The 23,966-nt window shown below is 38.9% G+C and overlaps 1 protein-coding gene and 1 long non-coding RNA gene across 12 annotated transcripts in view; one reads left to right on the forward strand and one right to left on the reverse strand.

Annotated features, from left to right (window-relative positions):
• Window positions 1-211: 211 nt before the first annotated feature.
• On the reverse strand, window positions 212-2,106 carry LOC133266380 (uncharacterized). Its single transcript, XR_009742353.1, has 2 exons — window positions 2,048-2,106; window positions 212-465 (listed from the first exon to the last, which is right to left on the reverse strand). It is a non-coding gene; the product is annotated as an uncharacterized LOC133266380 (long non-coding RNA).
• Window positions 2,107-2,205: 99 nt separating this feature from the next.
• Window positions 2,206-23,966, forward strand: part of ZNF236 (zinc finger protein 236) — a 74,118-nt gene continuing 52,357 nt past the window's right edge. For 9 of the 11 annotated variants that reach the window (XR_009742615.1, XM_061448925.1, XM_061448924.1 and 6 more), the window contains exons 1-4: window positions 2,264-2,444; window positions 14,601-14,743; window positions 16,008-16,172; window positions 20,409-20,587. Coding sequence is in view for 10 of the 11 variants with exons in the window: in XM_061448925.1 (XP_061304909.1) it covers window positions 2,366-2,444; window positions 14,601-14,743; window positions 16,008-16,172; window positions 20,409-20,587 (566 nt within the window). In the remaining variant the exon portion in view is untranslated. Of the gene's footprint in view, window positions 2,227-2,263; window positions 2,567-14,600; window positions 14,744-16,007; window positions 16,173-20,408; window positions 20,588-23,966 lie in introns of those variants that run through there. The other 2 variants (XM_061448931.1, XM_061448926.1) reach the window with 2 other exon arrangements.

A 23,966-nucleotide genomic window follows, 5' to 3' on the forward strand; every position in this document is an offset into this window, starting at 1 on the left:
GCACATACAATCCTACTTACATTGCTGTCAAGTCTACATTTTAAAACTAAACAAACCTCAAGATTCAAGGTTCTTAACCCTTAAGCAGAACAAACACTTCAGCAAAAAATACAGATAATCCCGATTACAAAGTTAGAACAAAAATCGGGGCAAGTAGTTGAAATAATGAGCTTGTGCAAAGTTCTTCTAGACACCAATTTGGTCGAGGTTCTTTGAGTCCTTTCCCTAGGGTCTAACTGAAATCACATGAACAGCTGTCACCTTCTCTCACGTACTTGGTTGCAGTTCACTGCTGAAAATTAATTTTCAGCACAGAACTAGCCATAACCACCAGAGGCCACTGCTGTTCTTTGGCTTTTCCCTGCCTGTAGCTGGGCTGGAGCGAGTAGTCAGCACACAGCAGCCCCAAGCAAAGGTCACGGCAAGCTTCAGTTCCTCCCGTATTTATGCTCCAGCACTGCACTTCTGCAGAGAAAATTAAATACGGTACACTCTCCACTAGCAGACAGAACAAGAAATTATCTAAATATTGCTTACCCAACCTTAGCCTTCAGGAAGAAATGAAACCTTGCATTCCAAAAAACTGATTTCATTCTTTGATACGATTAAATTTGGTAGCTAAAGGCAAGTTTTTAGACGTAATTAGGTATCTGAAAGGCATTTAACTTACAACTGATGACAAAAATAGCTCCACACATTTGCAACAGAATAAATGAATTAACAAAGTAATAATTAACATTCAACGATGAGAAAACTAGTAAGCAGTGCTTTGCTATTAGTGCTCACAGGTATCAGTGCCCAGCCTGCCCTATTTTTCAGTCACTGATCAGAAGTACGTGATTAATACTATTTGCAGAGGCTACAGAAAGGGACATTAAAGTAATACATATAGTAAACGAGGACAGGGTCATCCAGCTGGCTTAACTACACCCGCATCATATTAAATGTGTTTTAATACAGGCTACTGAAACACAGCAGTTTGAAATAAAGAAACTGGCCAGGTGCTGCCCATATGGGATGGGGGGGAGGAAAAAAGGAGTATCCTGGAAAGCAGTGAGAACGTGAGCACCAGCAATCTGTTTCAGTGGGAAGTGAGTTTTGAATCAATCTTTGGTGAAAAACTAAGCAGCCAAAAAATGAAAAGTAGACTTAGGCAGCATTCTCATAGCAGTTCCCTTTGCACAGAAATACCACCTTTTAAAAAAGGTGTTTAAAAATTAAATTAAAAAAATTAAAGGTACCGAAAGAATATGTAACTCAGAAAGCTTTAGAATCTTAACTAGGTCAAACTATTGAGATAATGAAAAAAAAAATCACCCACCAAAAGCAAGAATTTCATATGAAAAGTTTTATTTAGCAAGAAAGAGGTGTAACAAAACTCTCATTTAGAAGTTGAAGCCCTACGAATTTAGAAGTAACATACAGCAGTGTCTTTGGAGGCAACAAAAGCCACAAAGAGCTGGAAAAAAGCTGTGGATAAAACATCCCCATCTTCGCATGCCCACTTTCCAGAGGGCACACCACCACTGCACGCATTACAGGTGACAGAAATAAGTATTAGGACTTACGATACCCCAAAATTGCTATTAAATAATCCAGTGAGATTTAAAGATTCTTCCTCCCCCAGTATCTCCTCACGCAGCACCCAGTTCAGACAGCAGAGCTCAGCACAGGCTGCAAACCGAACGGTGTTCAAGCAGAAAATCCCACCAGGCCCTGCGGGTACGCGTTCTAGCCGATAACACGTTTCCGGGGGCAGGCTGAGCCCCGTGCCCACGTTACGCACCTCTCAAGCTAACACCAAACTTGAGGGTGCAAAGAAACAGGCAGCGAACCACCGCCCACAGGGAAGCCGCCACAACTTTGTCCGGGACGGTCCCCCCGCTGCTGTGCCCGGGAAGGCAAGCCTCACCCCTCCCGCTGAACCTGCCCCGGAGACCCCACAGCCCCTTCCACGCACACCCACACTCCACCAGGACCCCATGGGGCCTGAGCGGCGCCATCCGCACCCACTCACTGCCGCCCCTCCGCGCATGCACCAACACACCCAAATGTGCCAATCGCCGACCTCAGCTACTCGAAACCCCGCTCACAGCGCATGCGCACCACTCTCCCTACCACCCCTCAACGACGTCTTTGGCGCTGCCGCGCTCCCCCCCCCCCCCCCCCCATTCCCCGGCGTGGAGGCGCGGTGAGTGCGCCTGCGCCGCCCGTTCTTGTGTGCCCGTGAGTGCTCTTCCTGCTCGCTCTTCTCCCCCCCCCCCATCCCCAAACACCTCGCCGCCGCCACGGTGAACCCGTGTGCGCCTGCGCCAGCCCCCCGCCGGGCGCGATCCCACAACGCCGGGCCCCCGGCGGCCCGTGTATGGGGCCGGGTTCGCGCTGTCGTCCCCGCCCCCTTCGTCCCCCTTCACCAACCGCCGCTTCCTCCGTCGTTGCCAAGTGTGTGTGCTGAAAAAGGGGGGGAGGGCCAGGGGGGTGGGGGGAAGGAGGGAGGGGGCAGCCATGCCGAGGGGGCGGCCTCCTAAACCCAGCAGGGAGACTAGCAAGGCCGGCAGCGAGTCAGGTAAAACAGCGCGGCCGGGCTAGCGCGATACGCGCCCGGGGCGGGGGGCGGCGGTGGTGAAAGCGCGGGCGCTGCGAGAAGGCGAGAAGCCTCCGCGGGTTCCGCATATAGTCCCCGGATATGGGGGAGGAAGGCCGGGTCTATTGTGCGAGGGTATAGGCGAGAGGGCGGAGGGAAGGGGAAGCGGCCGGGTCCGGCCCTGCGGAATGATACCGAGCGTGCAGATGCCGTCGCCCCACACGGCGCGCTGGCGCCTGGGCTGCTCGGACAGCTGAGCTTCGCGGCCGAACCGCAGCCTTCTCGGGCAGCGGCGGTATCTGTAATGGCCTCTCACCCGCAGAGGGCGCGGGAGGAGCTGCTGGCGGCGCGGTCGCTGCCTTCGTTGTTTGACTCGCCGTAGGGCGGCGGCAACGCTGGCGCTGGAGGGTTGCTCGGCCTAGGTCAGCGGCCTTGCCTTCCTGTTCTTCACGGCTGCGGGAGCGGGTCCCGGTGCTGGGCTGGCTGGAGCTGGGGAGGGCCGGAGGAAGAGCCCTGGCTGGCCGGCGGCAGGCAGAACAGAACAGGAAGGCTCCAAGTCCTTCCGCTGCTCTTCCCTTCCCACTGCTTCCCTTCCCCGCGGGCCAGATTAATAAGAGCTTCGAATAAAGGGTGATAAACCAGTGAAAATAAAGTGGAACGCTTCTGTCTCTCTTGCTTTCAAGAGGAGGTGGTTTTTTTTTTTTCAGTTTTAAGCTTTAAAACTCGTCTTTGTAGTCGTGTTTTTTGTGAGTATATGTATAAAAACAGAACTGTTTTTCTTCCCCAAACGTGGTCTGTATGGCACTCCAGTTTCAAATTTCTGCCTGCATATAAGTGTCGTTGATGAGAATACTTGAGGGCACGATTTGTTTGATGGGCTTGTTTTGGGTGTTTTTTATTTTTTTGTTAGGCGTTTGTATCTTCGTGGCTCTTTTGTGTAGTTCGTTGCTGCCGATATTATCAGAAATCTGTGAGCAGTGTCTGAGTAAAGCCCACAAACGTTTAACATACTGTGCTTCAGGTAGATTGAATGCTCATCAGTGACTTCTCTTTAGTGGAAGCACATAGCAGTAGATTTTTTTTATTTTTTTCCTACCACACAGAATGGGGAGGGAATTCATAAACCATTCAAATGCTATGGTTATTTCAGTCGTGAAAAGTCAACTGATGAATATTTTTTGTACACATTTAGAATGTCTGGTTTTCTGAATGCTTACAGATGAGCTCTGGCTCTTTGAGAGGAATGTGTAGGTGATTCTTCTGTGGAATACTTTTTGTAGACTTGAAATGTGCTGGCAGGCAAAAAGGAAAAAAAAAGGTGCTGTACTGTTACATGAGTATTGGGAAGTTGGGTAAAATATTTTCTCCAGTAGGAAAAGCCAGATGGGCCACAGTTTTTTACCACAGGTTTTGATTATGTTTTATTTTTTTGTTGAAGCCACTGATCTCAGCTATGGAACACTAAATACATAAAGAAGGACCCAAAGAGCTTTGACTATCACCAGTTTTGGAAACTGAGTGTGGTTTTTTTAAGCTTATTTTAACTAAAATGTCTTCTGAATTCTCTAATAGCTCTTGCAAGGGTACATGTGTGTCATATGCATGTAAGTTCCTGCAATAAAAGCATGATGTATGGTTGAGAAGAAGATCAAAACTGAGGCAAGCTGTCCAGAAAAACTGCCTAGCAGCTATATTCCTTTGGTTTGTAGCTGGACCTTGGTCTTAGATCCTTTCTATGGTAAGAGGCTGACAGGTCTTAGTTTGAGTTTGATCATAGATTGTATTTTTTACATATTGATTTATTTAAAAATAAATATTGATTTATTTAAATAAATATTGATTTATTTAAAAATCAATTGGTAATTTATTAATGAAATTGTTTCATAGAGGTAGTTTGACTGCTGACAACAGTTTAGAATTACAGGGTCTAGGCTACCACAGGTATTCAGAGACTCCAGCAGTCTGCAACTGCAAGTGCTCTGCCCTGTGTAGGCAAATATTGTGGATTCTGGAGTCTTGTGGTTGGTGAGATTTCAGCAGTTTGGGAAAACAGACAAGTCATTGTTGGCAAGCATCTAGTATTTTTCCACGCTTACATGTGGCTAAGGGAAGGTCATGAATGAAGAAGCTCTGGCTGAGCAGGACAGCTTGAGTCTGGAAGATTTGTGTTCTCAGGATATTTGGCTGCTCATCCCATTCACATGCAGGCTGACAGGCTTAGAAAACTGGTTGTGAATTCCGTAAGTTTCACTTTTAAGCAGGAGGAATTTTATTTAGCAAATTGCTTTTTACAAAAACAGATTTCGTATCTCTTGCTCAGGAAATACCACATTTTTAGGTTTTGTTGTTTTTAGTGTGGTGCTCAGAATTCCTACCACCCTGGTACTCTAATGGAAGAGAAGCGTTGCTCTCTGTAGTTGTACAGTCTGTGTATTTATGATAATACAGCTTTGGAAGAAAATAAAGGTGCGTAAGTAATGTGTTGTGCAGCCTCTTCAGACTGCTTTAACCACTCTGCATGTCAAATACTAGAGCATATACTTTGTTCTAGGAAAATTAACTATGTTAAATAAAAGAAATGAACTCTAGGCAGCAATAGTTAAAACAATATCTTGGCCTCAGTGGCTGCTTATTCAAAGAGTGTTTTTACTGCATTGGAGTGTTTCCTCAAAACCATCTTGCAGTTACCTCTTTCTTAACTTAATTGAACTGTCGACCTCTCTGTTAGGCACAGACTGAAGCACAGGAGGTTATAGCTGAGCATGAGGAAGAACTTTTTACTGTGAGGGTGACTGAGCACTGGTGTTGGTAACACAAAATGTGGAATCTTCTTCCATAGAGTTATTCAGACACCATCTATGTGAAGTCTACGGAACTGGCTTTAGGTGCCATCCTTGAGTGCAGGGATTGGACAAGATGACTTCCAGAGGTCTTTTCCAACCTTAACCATACTCTTTGAGGGGGATGAAGTATAGGGTATAATTTTCAAACTTAAAAGAGCTAATTTGGGGTTTTGCTGCTCCTTGATTCTTGCTCTGGCTGCTTAGCAGTGATTGTATAGCAGATCTTTTTACAGAGATGTGGTGTTGGCTCTTGCCTTTCTGAAAATTTCAGGGTGAGAGCTTGAGTATATATGAAGCAAGAATGCATTAGAAAAACTGCTGCTCTATGCAGATGTTTTTGAGGAAGGAAAGGGACAAGCACCTTTTAACATTTAATAGGTTTTAACATGGTAGTAGCATTTAGGTTCTGGCAACATAGCCTCTAACATGAGAAGAAATTTAAAAAAGAATTATTCATGTGTATGGCCTCCAGTTTCCAGTGTGACTGCTGCGATTCTAAGTAATGCACATTCCAGTGTTTGAACTATCAAGAGTTTTAGGCCATGTGAATTTTCTGTGGTCTGTTCTTCATCGTTGCCAACATTCGAGAACCACTGCCTGAGAGGCAGTTCTGTGTACTCTGTTCCCTTAGCAATCTCTATTAGACACTAGAAAGTGATTCCTAATGCTATTGTGCTACTCGGGTAGCACAAAGAAAACACAAAGGGGAGTTTTATTGTGTTTTATTTGTATTGATATAAGTTTTATCATGTGTCTTTCTAAATATAATTATTTTTCTGATTTAAGTTTGGATATCTTAGCAATACTTTCTTAGTAATAATCCCTCAAACTGTTACCTTTGCTTTTAGTTTTACTAACTGACTTTTCATAAAATATTCTTTCTATCCTTTTTTTTAAGATATTAGCATAGTGGCAGATGCTAATTTTAATTATTTTTGGAACTTGGGAGAAGTGCCTGAAAATTGAAAAGAAAAAGCCTTGAAACACACAATCGTTTTGGAAGGCGCAAGATATAATTTTGCTTTGACTTAAGTTTTTAAGAATATGGTAGGCCTCATATTGTGAGGATGTAATTTTGGAAAATCTTACTCAGTGCTTTGCTTTAATTAGAATTTAGCAATGAAGAGCTGCTGTTTAGCTGGAATTGAAATAAATACCAGACTTCTACTGTTCACTTAGATAGCTAACAAAATTAGTGTTTGAAGACATACATCTTGTAGATCCAGAGTAATATTTTGGATGCTTACAGTTATTAGCTACTCTACAAGGGTTTTCTGTAGGTCCTGTGAAAGCTTAGGTGAAAACTTGAGACTTCATCACTGTTTCTTTCTGCTAATTTTGTCCCAGTGAATGCGTAGTTGTTACCATGAGTTGGTAGTCAGTCCTTTATTACTGTTGTTATTTCAGATGTGCAAGAAGGATTTTCCCTGCACCCTTGGCTGTCTTTTCTTCCCCACAGAGAATGTCCTTTCTATGTCTACCAGTGCTACATGTCACTGAATGGCAGCAACATGAAATAAGCTTTTGACTTTTGACAATAAGTTTTGACTTTTACAACTGTTTTATCACTTTCAAATAGCAGACAAGGAATTCTTTGACAGTAAAGTGACATATGAGTGGAGTTTAAACTGAATATTTTGTGCCTTCAGAGGGTGTGAATTTTTTAATGGAATTTACATAAGAAGAGTGGTAAATATTAAATACACAAAGGTAAGAAACACAGAGAAGGAGATGTAGCTTTAAGTCTGCCTCTGCAGAGCTGGCAGCATTTTGTGTGCTATCAGCCCTCTAGTATCACTTAGGTTGTAGGCATATTGAATCAGGGGAAGTCAGTTCTGAGGCTTTACATTCGAATTTTGTGTTATTGAGGAAAAGTGCAACTTGAATTCCCTGGATAAGTCTTCCCTGGATTTATATTATATAGATTATTATTATGTAGTTGTGCACGAGGATTTTAGGTGATGACCTCTGACTGATCAGAATTAGGTGAGTGATGTACAGGCAAGAATGAAGAGGTTGTGGTACTGCTTCTGTGATGTAGGCTAAATTTTCTAAATATGATAGGTTTGGGTAATTCCTTTTTAAAACGCACCAGAGGAGCAACTACTTCAACTTTTGGCTTAGAAAAGATAATCATTAGGCTTTAACAGTGATACTTTTGTTTGGTCATCTCACTGTTCTGCAGTAAAAAAATCAAGGTTCATATATGAGGGGTATGGTGGGTCTTAGTGAGAAGATAGATTTAGATTACATTGGTGTATTTTAATTCTACATTATTTCCTCATTATGCTGGAAATATGCCTTTTCCCCAGTAATCTCTGCAGTTAAGTAAGTTGGGTTGAAGTGTGATAACTTAAGCCCTTGTTCTGTACTTTCTCCACCGCTTTCTGTCAGTTGCAATGGCAGGTCATCATGATTTTATTCTCTATTGCAGTTGTGCTGATACCTTCATACCTCATTTCTATGCATTAAGTGTTTCCAAATATAACTAAACTTCTGTTTGAGTCCTCTTTTGTCTTTTGAGCTTTTCTGCTGTAGTTGGGTTGTGTTCACTCTTGGGGAGAGGCAGGGATACCTTCCACTAGACCAGGTTGCTCAAAAGTCCCATCCAACCTGGCCTTGAACACTTCCAGGAATGGGGCAGCCACAACTTCTCTGGGCAGCCTGTTCCAGTGCCTCACCACCCTTATAGTGCATAATTTCTTTCCTAAGATCTAATCTACCCTCTATCAGTTTAAAGCCATTCTCCCTTATCCTATCACTTGTAAAAAGTGTGAAAAAGTTCCTCTCCAGCTTTTTGGTAGGCCCTCTTTAGGTATTGGAAGGCTGCTATAAGGTTTTCCTGGAGACATGGCAGGGGGGTTGTAGCTATGTGATCCTTAAGGTCCCTTCTAGCCCAAACCATTCTGTGATCATCTAGCAATTTGATTAGGTAATTCTGAAGTTTCTGTTAACGGTGTAGTGTCTGGGTGCAGGTAAGGGTCAAGGTCTCAAGCATGAGACATTCGAATCATGTAGAAACAGCTGGAAGACACTAGCTTGGTATATTCATATGTAGCTGTCAAAAAAGTGTAACTCCTGTTTTAGAATATTGAATAAATATAGTAGTATTTACCTGAATGTGAGATGAAGCTGTATCAGAGTTGGTTAAGGAAATGCCAATTTTCAGTTATCTGTAATAGTTCAGGATGATGTGGATGGTGTACCTATGTAGTAGGTTGACCCTGGCCAGCAATTAAGCACTCTACAGCTACTTGCTCGCTTCCTCCTGCAGTAGGGAGGGAGAGTTGATAAAAAAACCCAATCAAACGAAAACCAACCAACACAGCCCCAACCAAGTGGTGCAAAGGCAACATACATCACCCCTTGCAAGCAGATTGATGCACAGTCAGGCTCTGAGCAAAGACTAACCCCAAAGTTTGTATTGCTCAGCATGATGTTGTGTGGCATGGATTATCACTGTGGTTAATTTGTCAGCTGTCCCCTCCAACCTCTCTCCCACCCTCAGCCAACTTACTGTGGTGGCAGAGTGAGAAACAGAGGTGGCCTTCACACTGTACAAGCACTGTTCAGCAGCAGCTAAAACACTGCTGTATCATCAGCATTGGTTTAGTCTCAAGCTTAACACAGCACCAATACGGGCTGCTATGAAGCAAGTTAACTTCATCTGAGCCAGACCCGGTACATCTGCTCAGCATCTAATTAGCCATTAATTCTGTGTCATGTCAAGGTTCTCTGCTGCCCACAGTGCATCAGGGTGGCTATACAGTTTCTGAACTCTTCTGTGGTCCTGAAAAGAGTGCAGCTGCTTTGTGTTGGCAAATGCTGAGCAATTGGCACCTGGATGTCCATTTCAGCAGTGTGTTCCTTGAAGTTAAATGTCTGGACTGGTACTGCTGTAAATTCCAGATTGAGTATTGACCAAAATGTAATAAAACTACCTTGTGTTACAAGAGCGAATCTTGATTGTTTTCTGGTTTTTGGTTGTTTTTCTTTTTTTTTTGTCTGATACATGGACTGAGAGTTGAGTCCCCTGCCCTTCCCATTAGAAGTTATGAGGAGTGACTGTTAGCTGTTTTTGTGATGACCTAGGTTTAAACTAAGCTGATGCTTTATGATTGCAGAGCTAAAAAAATGTTTTAATGATTTGTTATCATTTGTGTTCTATGACTTCAAGTGTCGTATGAGGAAACATCAATATTGCTATCCCTGTTTTGTTCTCATTGTGTACAGTTCTGGTGTTCTCAACATATAAAGGACATGGGACTGTTGGAACAAGTCCAGAGAAGGGCCACAAGGATGATCAGGGGGCTGGAGCACCTCCCATATGAAGATAGGCTGAGCAAGTTGGGGCTGTTCATCCTGGAGAAGAGAAGGCTGCAGGGAGACCTCAGAGCAGCCTTCCAGTATCTGAAGGGGGGGCTACAAGGATTCTGGGCAAGGACTCTTCATTAGGGACTGTAGCAATAGGAAAAGGGGTAATGGGTTAAAACTTAAACAGAGGAAGTTCTTTACCGTGAGGGTGGTGAGGCACTGGAATGGGTTGCCCAGGGAGGTTGTGAATGCTCCATCCCTGGTGGTGTTCAAGGCCAGGTTGGACAGAGCCTTAGGTGACATGGTTTAGTGGGAGATGTCAGGGGGGTTGGAACTTGGTGATCTTAAGGTCCTTTCCAACCCTAACGATTCTATGTCCTACCGCTTTCTTTCCGCTCATAATTAGTAAATAGGTTTTGATAGGGTCGGACCTTTTCATCTGTAGACTTGACAGCTGCCTTTTAACTTCAGTGAGAAGTTTTCATCCATGCATTCTGCAAGCTTGACTGTTGTATTTTCAGTGCCCTGCAATTGGAGTAGGCTATTAGAGATATAATAAGGCTGTCCTGCATTTACAGCTGGATGACTCCATCTGTGCCTTGTAGAGAGGACTGCAGGCTGCTGCAAGGCATAATGCTGCTTATGTAAGGAAGGAATGGTTTGGGAGTGCTCTAATTCTGTCTTTCTCCTTCCACATTGGGTTGTCATCAGTGGCTTATAGCAGAGAGCACCTGCTTGCTGGCTGAAGGCCTGAGGTTGAGTTTTCATGGAGGTTCTGTCACACAAATCTGTAGCTGACCTGAAGCTTGATTGCTGCTGCTCTGTGAGGGACAGTTGATTTGAAAAGACGTTGAAGGTTGTAACATTAAGAATATTTAAATAAGTCCACCTTTAAACTGAAAATTTATTATCATTGATAGTTACTTTGCAAATCTGATTTTTGGCACTTTGGACAAACTCTTAAGAATACAGACAAAATGTATGTTTGATGGTGCATAATGAGCTAAGTGCTCCCTGTTTAGTTTGATTGTATTGATACTGGACCATCTCTCTCAAACTGTGATAGAATAGGGTTGATCTATGTTGCAACTAGCCACACATGGCTGGTTGTAACATAAACAAAAATAGCACTAAAAAAAGGATACAGCAGCCTTCGCATGGAGTTAATAAATGGCAGTGTTTTAAACTTTGCAGCCGTTCAGTGAGGTTTATAATTTGTTTTAATATGCAGACCTGAAAGAATCACTTATATTTCAGGGGATTTATGTCAGTTACTCTGATACTAATTTTGTGTTTCTGTGTGTATGTTTGTTTATGGATGTCAGTAAGTAGCTTTTCTCTAATAAGAGCTTGCCAGTTTTTCCAGGTGTTTTTGTTAACATTTTATCAATTAATAATTTAATGTAATCTCTAACTAAAACCTTAGCTTCTAATTTTCTGTTGTTGACTTGAATGGCGTTCTGTTAGTTTATTAACAGTAAATGACAGTAAACTTGTGTTTTCATCTGGCCAGCGTATATCTGACAGTAGATTGCTTAATCTGTGTACCTAGTAAATATCTAGTATTTATATTTTTGTGAGAGTATAGGCACCATGTTAGCTATTTATGGTAGTGTTGCTAGTCTGATAAATGATGAATTGTGACCATTGAAAGCAATGTCACATATGTCAGTATTTTTATTTTGTTTCCTTTAGGTATGTCTAGAGTTGATTTCTTAATTAACAAATTTTTCAGTGCATTTAAAAGTGCATGATCCATAGCCCACTGCCAACCTCTTGAACTGGCATCATCTTAATGCTTTTGGGGATTTAAAAATATTGGCCTTTAAGATAGGTTCAGCATTTTGCAGTGTTTGGCTTGTTTCATGATCCAAGCCGATGCATCTAAAAACATTTTTTTTCTCTGATAAAAGATGATTGTACAACTGTGTTTTATTGCTGATTTCCCTGAAATAGGGTAATGCACGTTATTACCTTGACTTGTTATGTTATAGAAGTATCAGTGTAAATAATATCTTCATCTGGTTATTAAGTCTTCTAACAAAAAGCTTTGTCAAACCGATATTTCATCTTTACATTAAAATGAAGATAGACCCAGGGCAAACTTCATGAGTTTGTGACATCTGTTTGAAGTCAAAATACAGCTCACTTTCTGCTTTTTTAATTGACAATGTCTTTCCTGTTTTTCTGTCCTGCCAGTTCCAAACACAAGGTAACAGTTTAGTCCTTGCTGGTATTCAATTGCTTGATTTCAGTAGGGATATTATTACAGTATCACAGTATGCTAGAGATTGGAAGGGGCCTCGAAAGATCATCTAGCCCAATCCCCCTGCCGGAGCAGGAACACCTAGATAATGTTACACAGGAAATTCTGAATACTTTCCTTGTTACTAGAAGAATAAAATAGTAAGTCATTTCCTGTATCTTTCTAATAAAAAGGAGCTATGCAACTCAGAGAAATACCCAGTATTTGGCTGCTAATAGAGGATCAGAGTATTTTAGTGAGAATACAAGTGAAAAAAGATTATAGTCTCATCTTTCCCTTCAGCTATTTCAGACACAGTGTTAATGAGTAAATTAATTTGTGTTTTATTTTAATCTGCATTAGATCGCAGTCCTACTCTCTGAATGAAACAGTTTAACTTTCAGAATTGTTAAAAATCCAAAATGGATGTGGTTTTCTATTCATACTGGCTGTAACTACTTGGAACAGTCTTCAGCCTGGTCTTTCAATACTTGAGTTTTTGAAGATTTATGGAATTAACCTAAACCGATTTGTTGTGCTTTATCCTGAAGGCTTTCTATAGTAGGAGTCCTCTGCCAGGTCAAGCTGGACCTTAAGAGTCCAGTTGCTGATCCTAGGGTCTAGTCGCAACTCCCACAGATCTATCTTTTGCTCTTAAACAGTACGAAAGACCAAAAAAGCGTAAGATTTGGCTTTGGAGATAGTTACAAAGACTTTTCTTTGAAAGAATAATGCTTAAGATGTTACAGATGTAAGCAATTTTATGAGTGTGTGCCTTCTTCAGAGGCCTTCAGGGAGGTGGAAAGTCTTGCAGGCAGCTCAGGGATTATGATCACATATGAACTAGTCTTGAGAAACTCCTGACGCTTCAGTATGGGATGTGATGTGCTCAGCTCCTCATTGCTGAAAGTTTAGGCTAATTTTTATGTTCTTTCCAATGAGATATTTTAAGATTATGCTTTTGTTACCCCTTTCTGTTTATTTTAGTGGTGATCATTTCCTTCTATTTAAAGAAAAACTGAAATACCTTCTTGCTGCATATCTCTGCATCAGGTGGTATGATTTCATTCACTTAAGAGTCAACAAGTTCTGTTTAACATCACAAGGATGTTTGTTTTTTCATTAACATATTGGTAATTTAAACTTCTTTTTGAATTGCAGAAGAAAAATCATAGCCTGTAGGTTAATTAGTATTGCAGTTGATGCAGATATGATACACATTTTAATAAAAATGATATATATAGAAATGTTATTGAACTAAAAAGCAAATAATTTGGTAATATTCAGACACTAGTGAGCACGTGGCTTTTTGTTTCCATTTGTAGAAAAGTTAACACCTTCGATTGTTTCAAAGTTACGCTTCTGCTACTTCAGTTGCTTAGTTTTTGTTTTTTTAGATTGTCTGGTGTCTTTGATCTCAAGAGTGAATATTTAAAGATGATAATCTCTTTGGTGCATGGAGAAAGCTTAAAGACCATTCTGAAGTCATGGGTTGGATCATTCTTCAGTTGTCAGTTTAAAGTGAGAGGTCAGGCATTCATGGGGTTGAACAATTACTCCTTTTACTAGGGGATAGGAAAGCTCCTTGCAGTACATTTTCATATAGCCTGAGTACTGGGGTGAATTGTTTCTCTTTTTCTTGTCATGCCAGTATTTACACTGGGTATATTTGTCATAAGGATGCTTAAAGGACAGTGTCTTGTAATTAAAGCTGTGCTTCTCAGCTTTGGAAGAGATGTGACCACTTCAGGGATGTGATGTTAGCGTCTGCATATATTGTCAATTTACAACTGAGAGTCCTGTAATGCATCCTAAAGGATGGAGTAGGTTCAGTTTATACATATTAAAGATCTGTGATATTTGTGCAAAGTATTTTGATCTAACAGAAAGATGTATAACTACACTCTGCAAAGCAGAAGTTGTGGTCAGGACACAGTGTACTGACTTTTTTTTTTTCTTTGTAAATGGTGTATTTAATGAAACAGGACTTTGAGGTAGGTGCAGTACTGAACAGAAATACTATATGAATCATAATCTTTGGTTTCTCTTGAGGAAATGTAAACAGGATGCTGTGAACTTGTGTTGTTACTTCCTATGCCTAATTCTTACATACATGCTGAGGAGTACTGACCTTCTTAAAGGGAAGCATCAGGCCTATCTGGAAACCAGGTTTCTAGATACTAAAATCAGCATTCCCTTTTTTTGAATCCTTTTGCATTCTGTTGATGCACTTGTTGAGTTGTGGCAGTGTTTGAATGCTGTGCGTATTCTCTTTAGTGTCTTTAATGTGAAGCACAAGTCAATCATTTTTTGTTTTCATTCTGTTGATACTGCTTTGAATGATCTTACCTATTTTAACCCCTCCTGCCAACTGCTTTTCTTAAGGTTTGTCCTACTGTAGTAATACAGTATCTTCTCCAAGTGTAAAATCTGTTTAACTTATTTTTATTAATGTTTTCCTAATAGCCTAAATATTTATAGGACTGAGTTCAGCCATTTGAGCAAGAGGATATAGAAGCTTGCAACTTGTATATCAGAAGTTGTATGATACTGCAGTAAATTATAAGTAAATGAAATGTGAGTTAATGCAAATACTTTGGTGCTTGTTTTGTAGATGATGTTTTGACACCGAATACAGATAACAGTAATTTTCCCTACCAAGTATCTAACTTCCATAAGTGTGAGATTTGTTTGTTGTCTTTTCAAAAAGAGACCCAGTTCCAGCGCCATATGAGGGATCATGAGCAAAATGACAAGGTATGAATTTTAGTAGGTACTAACATAGAAAATAGTATATATTGGTATTCTTGTATACTGACAAGTAAAGCTAACGCAAGATGTTATTTTCAGTTGTTTTTAATCACAGTCACTAATAATTATTACTTGGGGACCTCAGAGTTTTATATTTTATGAAGTTTCTTTTTCATGTTTCCTTTGAGACAGGACCTTACTTTGATACCATTTAGTTATACTGTTGTTTCCTGTTCAGTAATTTTTAATTATAGCAGTTTTCTTTGATTTATAAAATATTCAGGTAGATGGGAAAATGCATGAGTTTCTTTATTGAATTTGCAAGCTGATTCTACACATTAGCAATAGAAAGAAAATAATGCTTATATCGGTTAGGTGGACCCTGTTAGTCTCTTACAGATGATCTCAGTTATGTCAAGCAACCTAATTTAGGGTGTATGAATTAGTGGATTAATGTCATAAGTTTAGTTGCTTAAAAATCAAATTTGGGAAAGACTAGGCTGACTTTGTAAATGAAGCTTTTTGCCACAGGTTTCATCTGTAATCAGAAGCATTTAATTTCTGTTCTTTGCTTCCTATTTCACAAATCTACAACTACATGTGAAGAAAAAACGATTTTATTGCTGCTGTTTGAGGTAGCTGTAGATACAGATTAATTTTTCCTAGGTGTAGGACTTTGAGATGATAGTTTATATATACAAAGAACTAGTTACACAAGTTTCAGTGTTGTAAAGTTGATACACAAACAATGGAAGTTGATATTGTTAAAACCATGCTATTGCACACTTGTCTAAGAGCCTTCATATCTAAAAGCAAAGGAGCTCTTAAAGAATGAAAACTGATCATGCAGATAGCAACTGAAGAGCAGTCAATCCTAGCATAAACTAAGCTCTTCGATGGTTTGATTATTAATTTTGCTTAAGAAGGGTTCATGATCTCAGTTAAAATAGGAAAATGTATTTCTGTCTCTTGCTCATTCTTTTGCTAACTGCAGTCTCCTCAGACAGTCTCAGTTTTGAGTCTCTGCGTTCTTTAATACCTCTGCCTTCCTTCCCCATATGCTCTTGAAATGCTGTGTTTGCACTTCCAGTACAGAAGCAAAGAAGATAAACTAATTCTGCTATTATAAGGGTTCACAATCATATGCAGATACTTGATTTTGCTCTTCTTTTATTTTAAATATTTTGATTTCTGTGGTTTTATGTGTCATCTAGAGTATATGTAACTTATGGGAATATTAATTTTTTCTTGATTTTTGTGGTTTTAACAGCCTCACCGATGTGACCAATGTCCAATGTCATTTAATGTTGAATTCAACTTGACACTTCATAAATGTACTCACAATGGTGAAGATCCTACGTGTCCTGTATGCAACAAGAAATTCTCCAGAGTAGCCAGTCTGAAAGCTCATATAATGCTGCATGAGAAAGAAGAGGTAATTCATTAAAGCTCATAATTTAAATTTTGAAAAGACATGTCATATAGGTAAAGGATAAAGTACAACCGTTATGCTTTAGATTGGAGGATTGAATAAATGGTCTTATTTAGAAAAAATAAAAACTTAGTGGGAAATCTGTTCTAATAATAGTAGCATAAATTAATATACTGAATATAAGCAAGTATTCCCATCCAGTTTTTACTAAGAAAGAGATTCTGTGCACATGTGATAGATGTATCACATGTGAACGTTAAGTAATTAATTACAGATACTTTTAAAGCAATTTCTGTGACATGATGTACTGCATGTAGTAGTCTGGGTAATTATTTTTAATGGCGGATTTCATGGTGAGGCACTCTCACCATCTATTTCTTGCATCATGAAGCTGGTTCCCTCATCTAGAACTCCCACCCCTTTTTTTGAGTGGTTATTTTGCTTGAGAAGACTTCTTGTTCCTTTCCCTCTCATGATTCATTTTCAGTTTTTACAAGGCATTGGTTAAATTCTTAGCCGTTAATGCGTACTAGTATTTTGCACACTTTATATTCATTACTGCATTACTGTAGTTGCCAGAGTTGATAGTACCACCAAAAATACCAAGCTTTCAATCAGGCAATTACCTCTTCCTCCTGTGAAAGCTTTCTTAAAATTGCACTTTGCGCTGGTGAACTGGAGCCAAGTCAAGTATGCACTTTCATTGCCAGACTTTAATCATAACAATTTTATGTTTCTCCATACCAACTGGAGAGAGCTTGCAGCAGTTTTGACCATTAGGTTTGGGATGATAGGCCTGCTTGCATTTTTCCCTGAACCAGGCAGGAAATGCCGTTTGTAGAGAATATATTCCTTCTTTTGTCTTGCTAAGAGTTTACCTTCTATCACATAATAACCAAGATGAGATGAGAGGAGGACTTGAGTACAGTTCTGTTGCATTTTAATTTATTTATAATGATACATAGCTCAATGGGTGTTTATTGAGGAAATTTGATTTATGAGTTGCTAAAACCATGATAATAAGGAAACACCATCAAGAAGGATGCCTAAGAGTGATTTTTTAGTATACATTTCTATGACCAAGTGTTTTTTTTTTCACCCACTTCAGCAAGTATGATTTTGATACTCAGTGCTGATGTCAAGGATAGGTTGTATGATGCATTCCAGTATAAAATTGAGTCTGCAGCTTTAAAGTGTAATTTATAAAAATATGAACACTTTCAACTGCTAACGAACCTGTTCTTATAATGCCCTGTATTTCTGTGATAAACCAGAGATGAATGTAGCAATTCACAGTGAACTGCAGAGATGACTTTCCCCATACATAGGCACCAGGAGAACTGGAATTTGAACTTGAAGGAGAGTGTCTTTACAACAGCAGTTGCTGTCATTAGGATTTTTTTTTATAATGTGCAGGATAAATAGTTATCAATGGAGCATAATTCTCTCCTGTTCGCTGTTCTTACTTTTGCTGTTAGAAGGATAAAAATCTGAAAATAGAGTAAAGATACATACTCACTTGGGGAACATATGTAGCGGTTGAGGGGATTGCTGCACAAAACTGATGTTTAGATAACTTTAGACTTGTTTTGTGCTGCATCAGCCAGGTTTCTATACAGATGATTGCAGAAGGGCAATAACAATAAACTAGGTGGATTGGCTTCTTAGAGCTATCCAGTTAGATTTGAAAAGTATGCCCATCTGCTGAAATGCAGATTTGCGTGATTGATTACTTCTGTGAAAGGTTCTAGAAGGAATTTTTCTGGGCTATTGAAATCAAGCTTGCAAGAGACTTTTCTCCTCATGTTCTTTGGTAATTCGTGATAAACTGCTGTAACAAAAAATTACCACATTTGAAACTCCTAACTTTAAAAAGTCATGAAAACCATACCTTGTTTAAATATGCCCAACCTTGTAGATGATTCTTGATTTTGTCCATTTCCTCCATGAAAACAGACAGTGGTATCTGCTGCTGCTTTTTGGCCTAGTGAGGCAGGAATGCTAAATAAAATTGAAAAAAAAATTGATTGCACTGAAACAGCTAATATGTCTTCTTCCGCCATGAGCATGAGGTTTTTTTGGGCTTTGGGCTTTTCATCTTGAAGAAGATAAAACTGGTGTTTGGTTGATATAAAGCGAAAATTCCATTACTATAAAATCCGGGGGGGGGTGTGGTGTGTGTGTTGCTTTTTGTTTTGTTGTTTGCTTTTTTTAGAATGTTTGCTGTGTATGATTTCTGCTGTCTTATAATTCAGGAGCAATGGTCTTAAAGTGCAAATTAAAATCTTTCACAGATGGTAGGAATCATTGATACTAAACAGGTGAAGATAGTGGGTTCTAAAGTGTTCTTTTAGATACTGCATTTAATAAGATAAAAATAGTTAATACAGGCAGAATTAGTATTTCTGAGTTTGGGAATTTTAAGTATTATACAACAATATGTCAGCCCATCTTGTTTAATGTTGGAATGTGGGTTTAACTATAGTGAGGTTAACAGTGTGCAGTTACTTGTTCTCTGTGTGGCGGTGGATATTTTATTTGCTTGCTTGAGGCAAAAATAATCTGATACTGCCTGTTCTAGAGAGCAGCTATTGTGCTTTATATATTGCTGTGTTTTGGTACAGTTTTTTTGTTTTATTATGACCCTGCTTTCCCACACCAAATTCCACAGTACCAAATAAAAATACATAGACTTCCGTTGTCTGAAATACCTCTTGGGCTATTCTTCCTTTGTGGAAGTAGCTTAGTAGAATGGAATAGAACCTTAATGCCATAGATATGTGTGTCTGAAAAATGCTGAGAAGCGATTGACAAACTCTCAGTTTTGTTGTCCATGAGCTTGGTATAGTATGTGTTGATAACTTTTTCACCATTTGCATGAAAAGATTGTCATAAACCAGATTTGTTGTACAAGAACAATATTTTTCAATCAGAAGTATTCTTACTCGGATTTAAATGTAGATCCCTGAGAAGAAAGTAATATTCATTTATAGTCCCACACTGTAACAAGTCCAGTAATAATGATCTCTAGGTTAGATCAAGCAAGCAAATTTTGGGGTACTGTTTCATTTCATTGGAGTACCTCAGATGTTTTTTATGGTGATATTGCAGAATTTTTGTTTCTTTCAGACTTGTGGAACAAAATCATTGTCAAAGCATTTCAACAATAGTACCACATATCTTTGGTTCTCTTGATTAAAATATTCTTGTCAATATCTTTATTTCAGTGAGCACTTCGGCATTCTTTTTCCTCTTATTAAGGAGGAAAAAAATGGGGGGAGGATAAAAAATTTGCAGTGATAATCACAGTTACTGAAGAATGAACAGAAACAAAAAGTGTCTGAAGTAACTTACACCAGTAAGGAACATGTAACAAATGCATTGCCAAAGAGATGGTGAATATTTTTAGACATTTAATCTTAACTTTTTGTTTAGATTTTGTAAAATAAAGACACACTGAGAAATAAAGCTAATGGTTGTGAAAAGCAAGTGAAGTAGAATAATTGCAGAACTTTGTTTTCATTGGAACAATATTTGACTTTGATTCTTCCTCTAGAGGAATGGAAATGCTTTTGCATCAAACATTTTAAGTATAGCTTCCATTCTAAATGGCATGGAATACTAATGTAACTGGAAAGTGATATATTTAACGCTTCTGTAAAATTAATGGGTTGAAGAGATATCTGTCAAAAGCATTATGTGTCCCTATTTATTTCTGTCATCTTTTCTGTGAAGGTAGTTCAAGAATACTCAGTATTAACTCTGGTGGGATTACTGTTAAAAAGTGACAATCTGTATAATTTAACCAGGAAAGCGTGAAATGTCTGAATCTATAGTTAAGCTAGTTTTGGTTAGAAAGTAGTATTTTTTACAAATGTTCGTAGACCGTAGTGTAATGGCATTGAGATAATTTAGTGTGAGTATCTTGAACTAGCCTTCCAAAGAAATAGGGAATAGCGATTATGGTAGTGAACTACTTACTCGTTGCTGAGCTCCTTCAGAATTCAGTTTCTCTGGAGTTTCTTAAAGCATGAAATATTACGTTAAGCTTGTAATGATTATTGTTCATGATTTATATTATGGGGCTTGAAAGTTTTCTTTTTCTTGTATACTTCTGTTGCTGCTTGCTTCCAGCTGCCAGTGTCCATAGAAGGATATATTCACCTACTTGAACAAAGCTTGTGTGTGCATACTGCTATTTGAGAATCTTTCAAAAAATCTGTCTCTCTTATATTTTAGAACCTTATCTGTTCAGAGTGTGGAGATGAATTTACTTTACAGAGTCAGCTTTCCATACACATGGAAGAACATCGTCAAGAATTGGCAGGCAGTAGGATCCACAGCTGCAAGTCTTGCAAAAAGGAATTTGAAACCTCCTCACAGTTAAAGGAGCATATGAAAACTCACTATAAAATCAGGTGACAATCATGGGATTGTAATAAAACGAGCAGATGTTTTTTGTTTGTTTGAGTTTTTTTTATGATGATAGCTGGGAAAGGCTGGAGCAGCATTTCCAGTCAGCCAAGTGCCATGATCTATGCAGATTGCTTCTTTTCTTTGGTGTGCTGTTATGAAATGGCATTTGTTTTTCAAAACCTTGCTAAAAGCAGGTGCTATTTTTAGAGATTTTTTTGTTTGTTTTTCTTCCCTTCTGCTTTTGTATTTAGGTACCCATACTAAGCGTAATTCCATCTGCTACCTATCTGTAATCGCAGGTTAAGTTTTTCTGATCCAAAATGATATCTAAGTATGTTTATTTGTGATTTTAAAGGCTCTTGGCAGTATGTTGAAGCAAATGTATATTAATTTTGCATACCACTTATTGTAATTGCAGAAGTCCTTGCTTACCTTCTGCAGAGAAATAAGTCATTCCGTGCAGTTTAATCATCTTTTGCAAGTGGTACTCATCACAACGTGCCATGAGTTTCTTGTAAACCTGAAAAAGCACAAAATGGAGGGGAAAAAAAGAGGCCTAATAAATTGTTCTTATTTTTTGTGAATATTTGTTGTGTCCTTTCAGCTTTCTAGTTTACTTTTAGGAAGGTGAAATTTACTTTAAGTTAAAAGAAAGAAAGTTAAAGAAAAAAGAACTTCTATTGCTATTGATTGAGTTTATACATTAAGAAAGGCTAAAGTTTTGACAGGTGATCTCTCTTTTAATCTGTTTATGTAAAAAACAGATGTGAAAAGTGTTGGCTGTTCCCAATTCCTTTCATTAGCAGGTGATACAGGTTGTAAGTCTTAATAATTGTGTTCCAGAAGGTTTAAAAATACATTGGTGTATTTTAACCAGACACTGAGGGTTTGAAGTACCAAGTTATGTTTGTATTGAGTTATATAAATGTGTAATATTACACACAAAAAACATTCATGTTGTGGACATCTGTGTAAGCTAGAATGAACAGATAAAGAATGGAGGAGTGACTATAATATAATATGATGGCTGTGATTTTGAGAGAGTATGATCATAGAATCGTAGAATGGTTTGAGTTGAAAGGGACCTTAAAGCTCGTCTAGTTCCAACCCTCTGCCATGGGCAGGGACACCTCCCACTAGACCGGCTTGCTCAAAGCTCCATCCAACCTGGCCTTGCATGCATTCCACATTCCACATTCTGACATAAATGTGATCTGTGTGCTCCATGATCATTTGTTTATTTTTCTAAACATGGGTTATTTCTGGATTCAGAGCTTCCTTATATGAGATTCACCTTATTCATCAGTTCGGATGTAAAAATATGTTGCATTTGTATTCAATAAACTATTGTCCGTAATGGTGCTTTGCTGTCCATTTGCCAGCAATACCAGTACAACCCATGTATGTGACCCAAGTTAATGAATTGTGCAAGTGTTCCTGCTCCACTTCATCACGAAGTAGCTCAGGCCTTCTGTGTTTCAGCAGAAATTATTTTGAAAGGAAAAATATGGAAATTCTGTTTTTTTTTATTATTTTTTTTACAGTCTTTTGTTATGGCTGAATGTGAAAAGATTAATTGATGAATTATGAAAAGTTAATGTTTGCTCTAACTTGTTTGACTGTATATAGTATGTTTAAAGTTCAGAGACATAAATCAATTTGATTCCTGCTTTTCGGTGTACAATCAGCTTTAGAAACTTTTTGTTATTTCAAATTACGAAGAATGTTGTTCCCTTAGAGTGTTTTTGGCAGAGTGGTTGCCCGTCCTAAAAAGGTATTTTTTCTGTCTCTGAATCATTTGAATGGAAAACTATTATGAAGTTTAAATTTAATATCTACCTTTTGCTAAAAAGAAAATGGTCATTATAACTCTAAGTGATGAAATACTTGAGAAGGTGATCTGATCGTCAAGGGCTGTCTCTACAATGGCCTAAACTGGGTATTATTTCCTTTAATAAAGTGCCTCAGCTATAGTTGAAACATACGTTGTTGCTCATCAAAGGCTGTGTTCTGACAATCAGGCTGATCTAGATCTGTCCTGAGGTGGCAAGAATAGGTTGTAACATCTGTGCTGTTCTATATCTCCTTTTCTTCAATGTTCAGTTGACTTTAGTCTGTATACTTCCGTCAATTTTAGTAGTTACAATTAATATGTAAAAGTAAAATACATTAGTTGCACTCGATGCTCACCCTGTTAGAGTATAACGAAGTTTAAGAATTCATGTATTATTTGAAGTAATTTGAAGGGAAAATGTGCTTTCCTTTAAACATATACTGAATATTGATGTTCTGTTAGTATAGAAATATGCTGCATTTGAGCAGAAGTTTAATGATTTACGCGCAGACTGTTGCTTCGCTGTTGTTTTTCATGCTGTTATACCAACTTGTGTTTCAAGGTGGTGATGTAGTTTGCGCATCTGCTCAACATTAGCTAATTCTTTCAGTTGTTCAAAAAAACACCAAGTATTAAATTTGTGTAATTTCAGTTAGTTTTAAGCAGTACTGACAAGCTGGATTACTGTGTAGGTGTAAATACTTGGGCACTGTGGAAAATGTGGAGTGCTCTAGATACCATATTGGCTTGCCCACTGCCTTCTGGTTTCTGCTTGTTTAGCTGAGTTGTGATGATTTGCAGCTTTTTTTTTAATTCTTTTTTTCAGGCATCAAATCAGTTGTTGTTTTTCCCCATAGCTGTTGATGTTTTTCATCAGGCATTTAATCAGTTTGATCTGTAGAGAAATTAATTTTTAGAATAGATGTAATCTGGTTTTATGTGGAGGTTGATTTATATTTGAGGGGCAGTTGTGAATCATAGAATCACAGAATCAGCTAGGTTAGAAAAGACCTTTTAAGATAATCAAGTCCAACCATTATCCCAGGACTGGCAAGTCCACCATTAAGCCCTGTCACTGAGGACCTCATCTGCATGGTCTTTGAACGCTTCCAGGGACAGTGATTCCACCACTTCCCTGGGAAGCTTGTTCCAACAGCTGATCACCCTTTTGGTGAAGATACTTTTCCTAATATCCAGTCTAAGCATCCCCTAGCCCGAGGCCGTTACCTCTTGTATTTGGGTTGTTAAATTCTTGTCATGGACTAACAAGAACACATTGTCTTCATATTCTAAGGCCAGGTTGGATGAGGCTTTGAGCAGCCTGGTCTAGTGGGAGGTTTCCGTGCTTATGGCAGGGGGGTCGAAACTAGATGATCTTTAAGGTTCCTTCCAACCTAAACCATTATATGAGTCCATGAAAGTCTTGCAATGTTCAGGCAAAAGAAATGGAGTTTCACAGAGTTAAGTTCTCACCAGAATAATAGTTATAAAGTCGCTGTATTCTATTTAGCAGAATTCACAGTGAAAATGTCTCTAGAGAATCTCTA

The sequence above is a fragment of the Pezoporus flaviventris genome, unplaced genomic scaffold (genome assembly GCF_033815535.1).
Source record: "Pezoporus flaviventris isolate CSIRO_AGI_PZ_B2104156 unplaced genomic scaffold, CSIRO_AGI_Pfla_v1 ptg000007l, whole genome shotgun sequence".
Classification (NCBI taxonomy): Eukaryota; Metazoa; Chordata; class Aves; order Psittaciformes; family Psittacidae; genus Pezoporus; species Pezoporus flaviventris.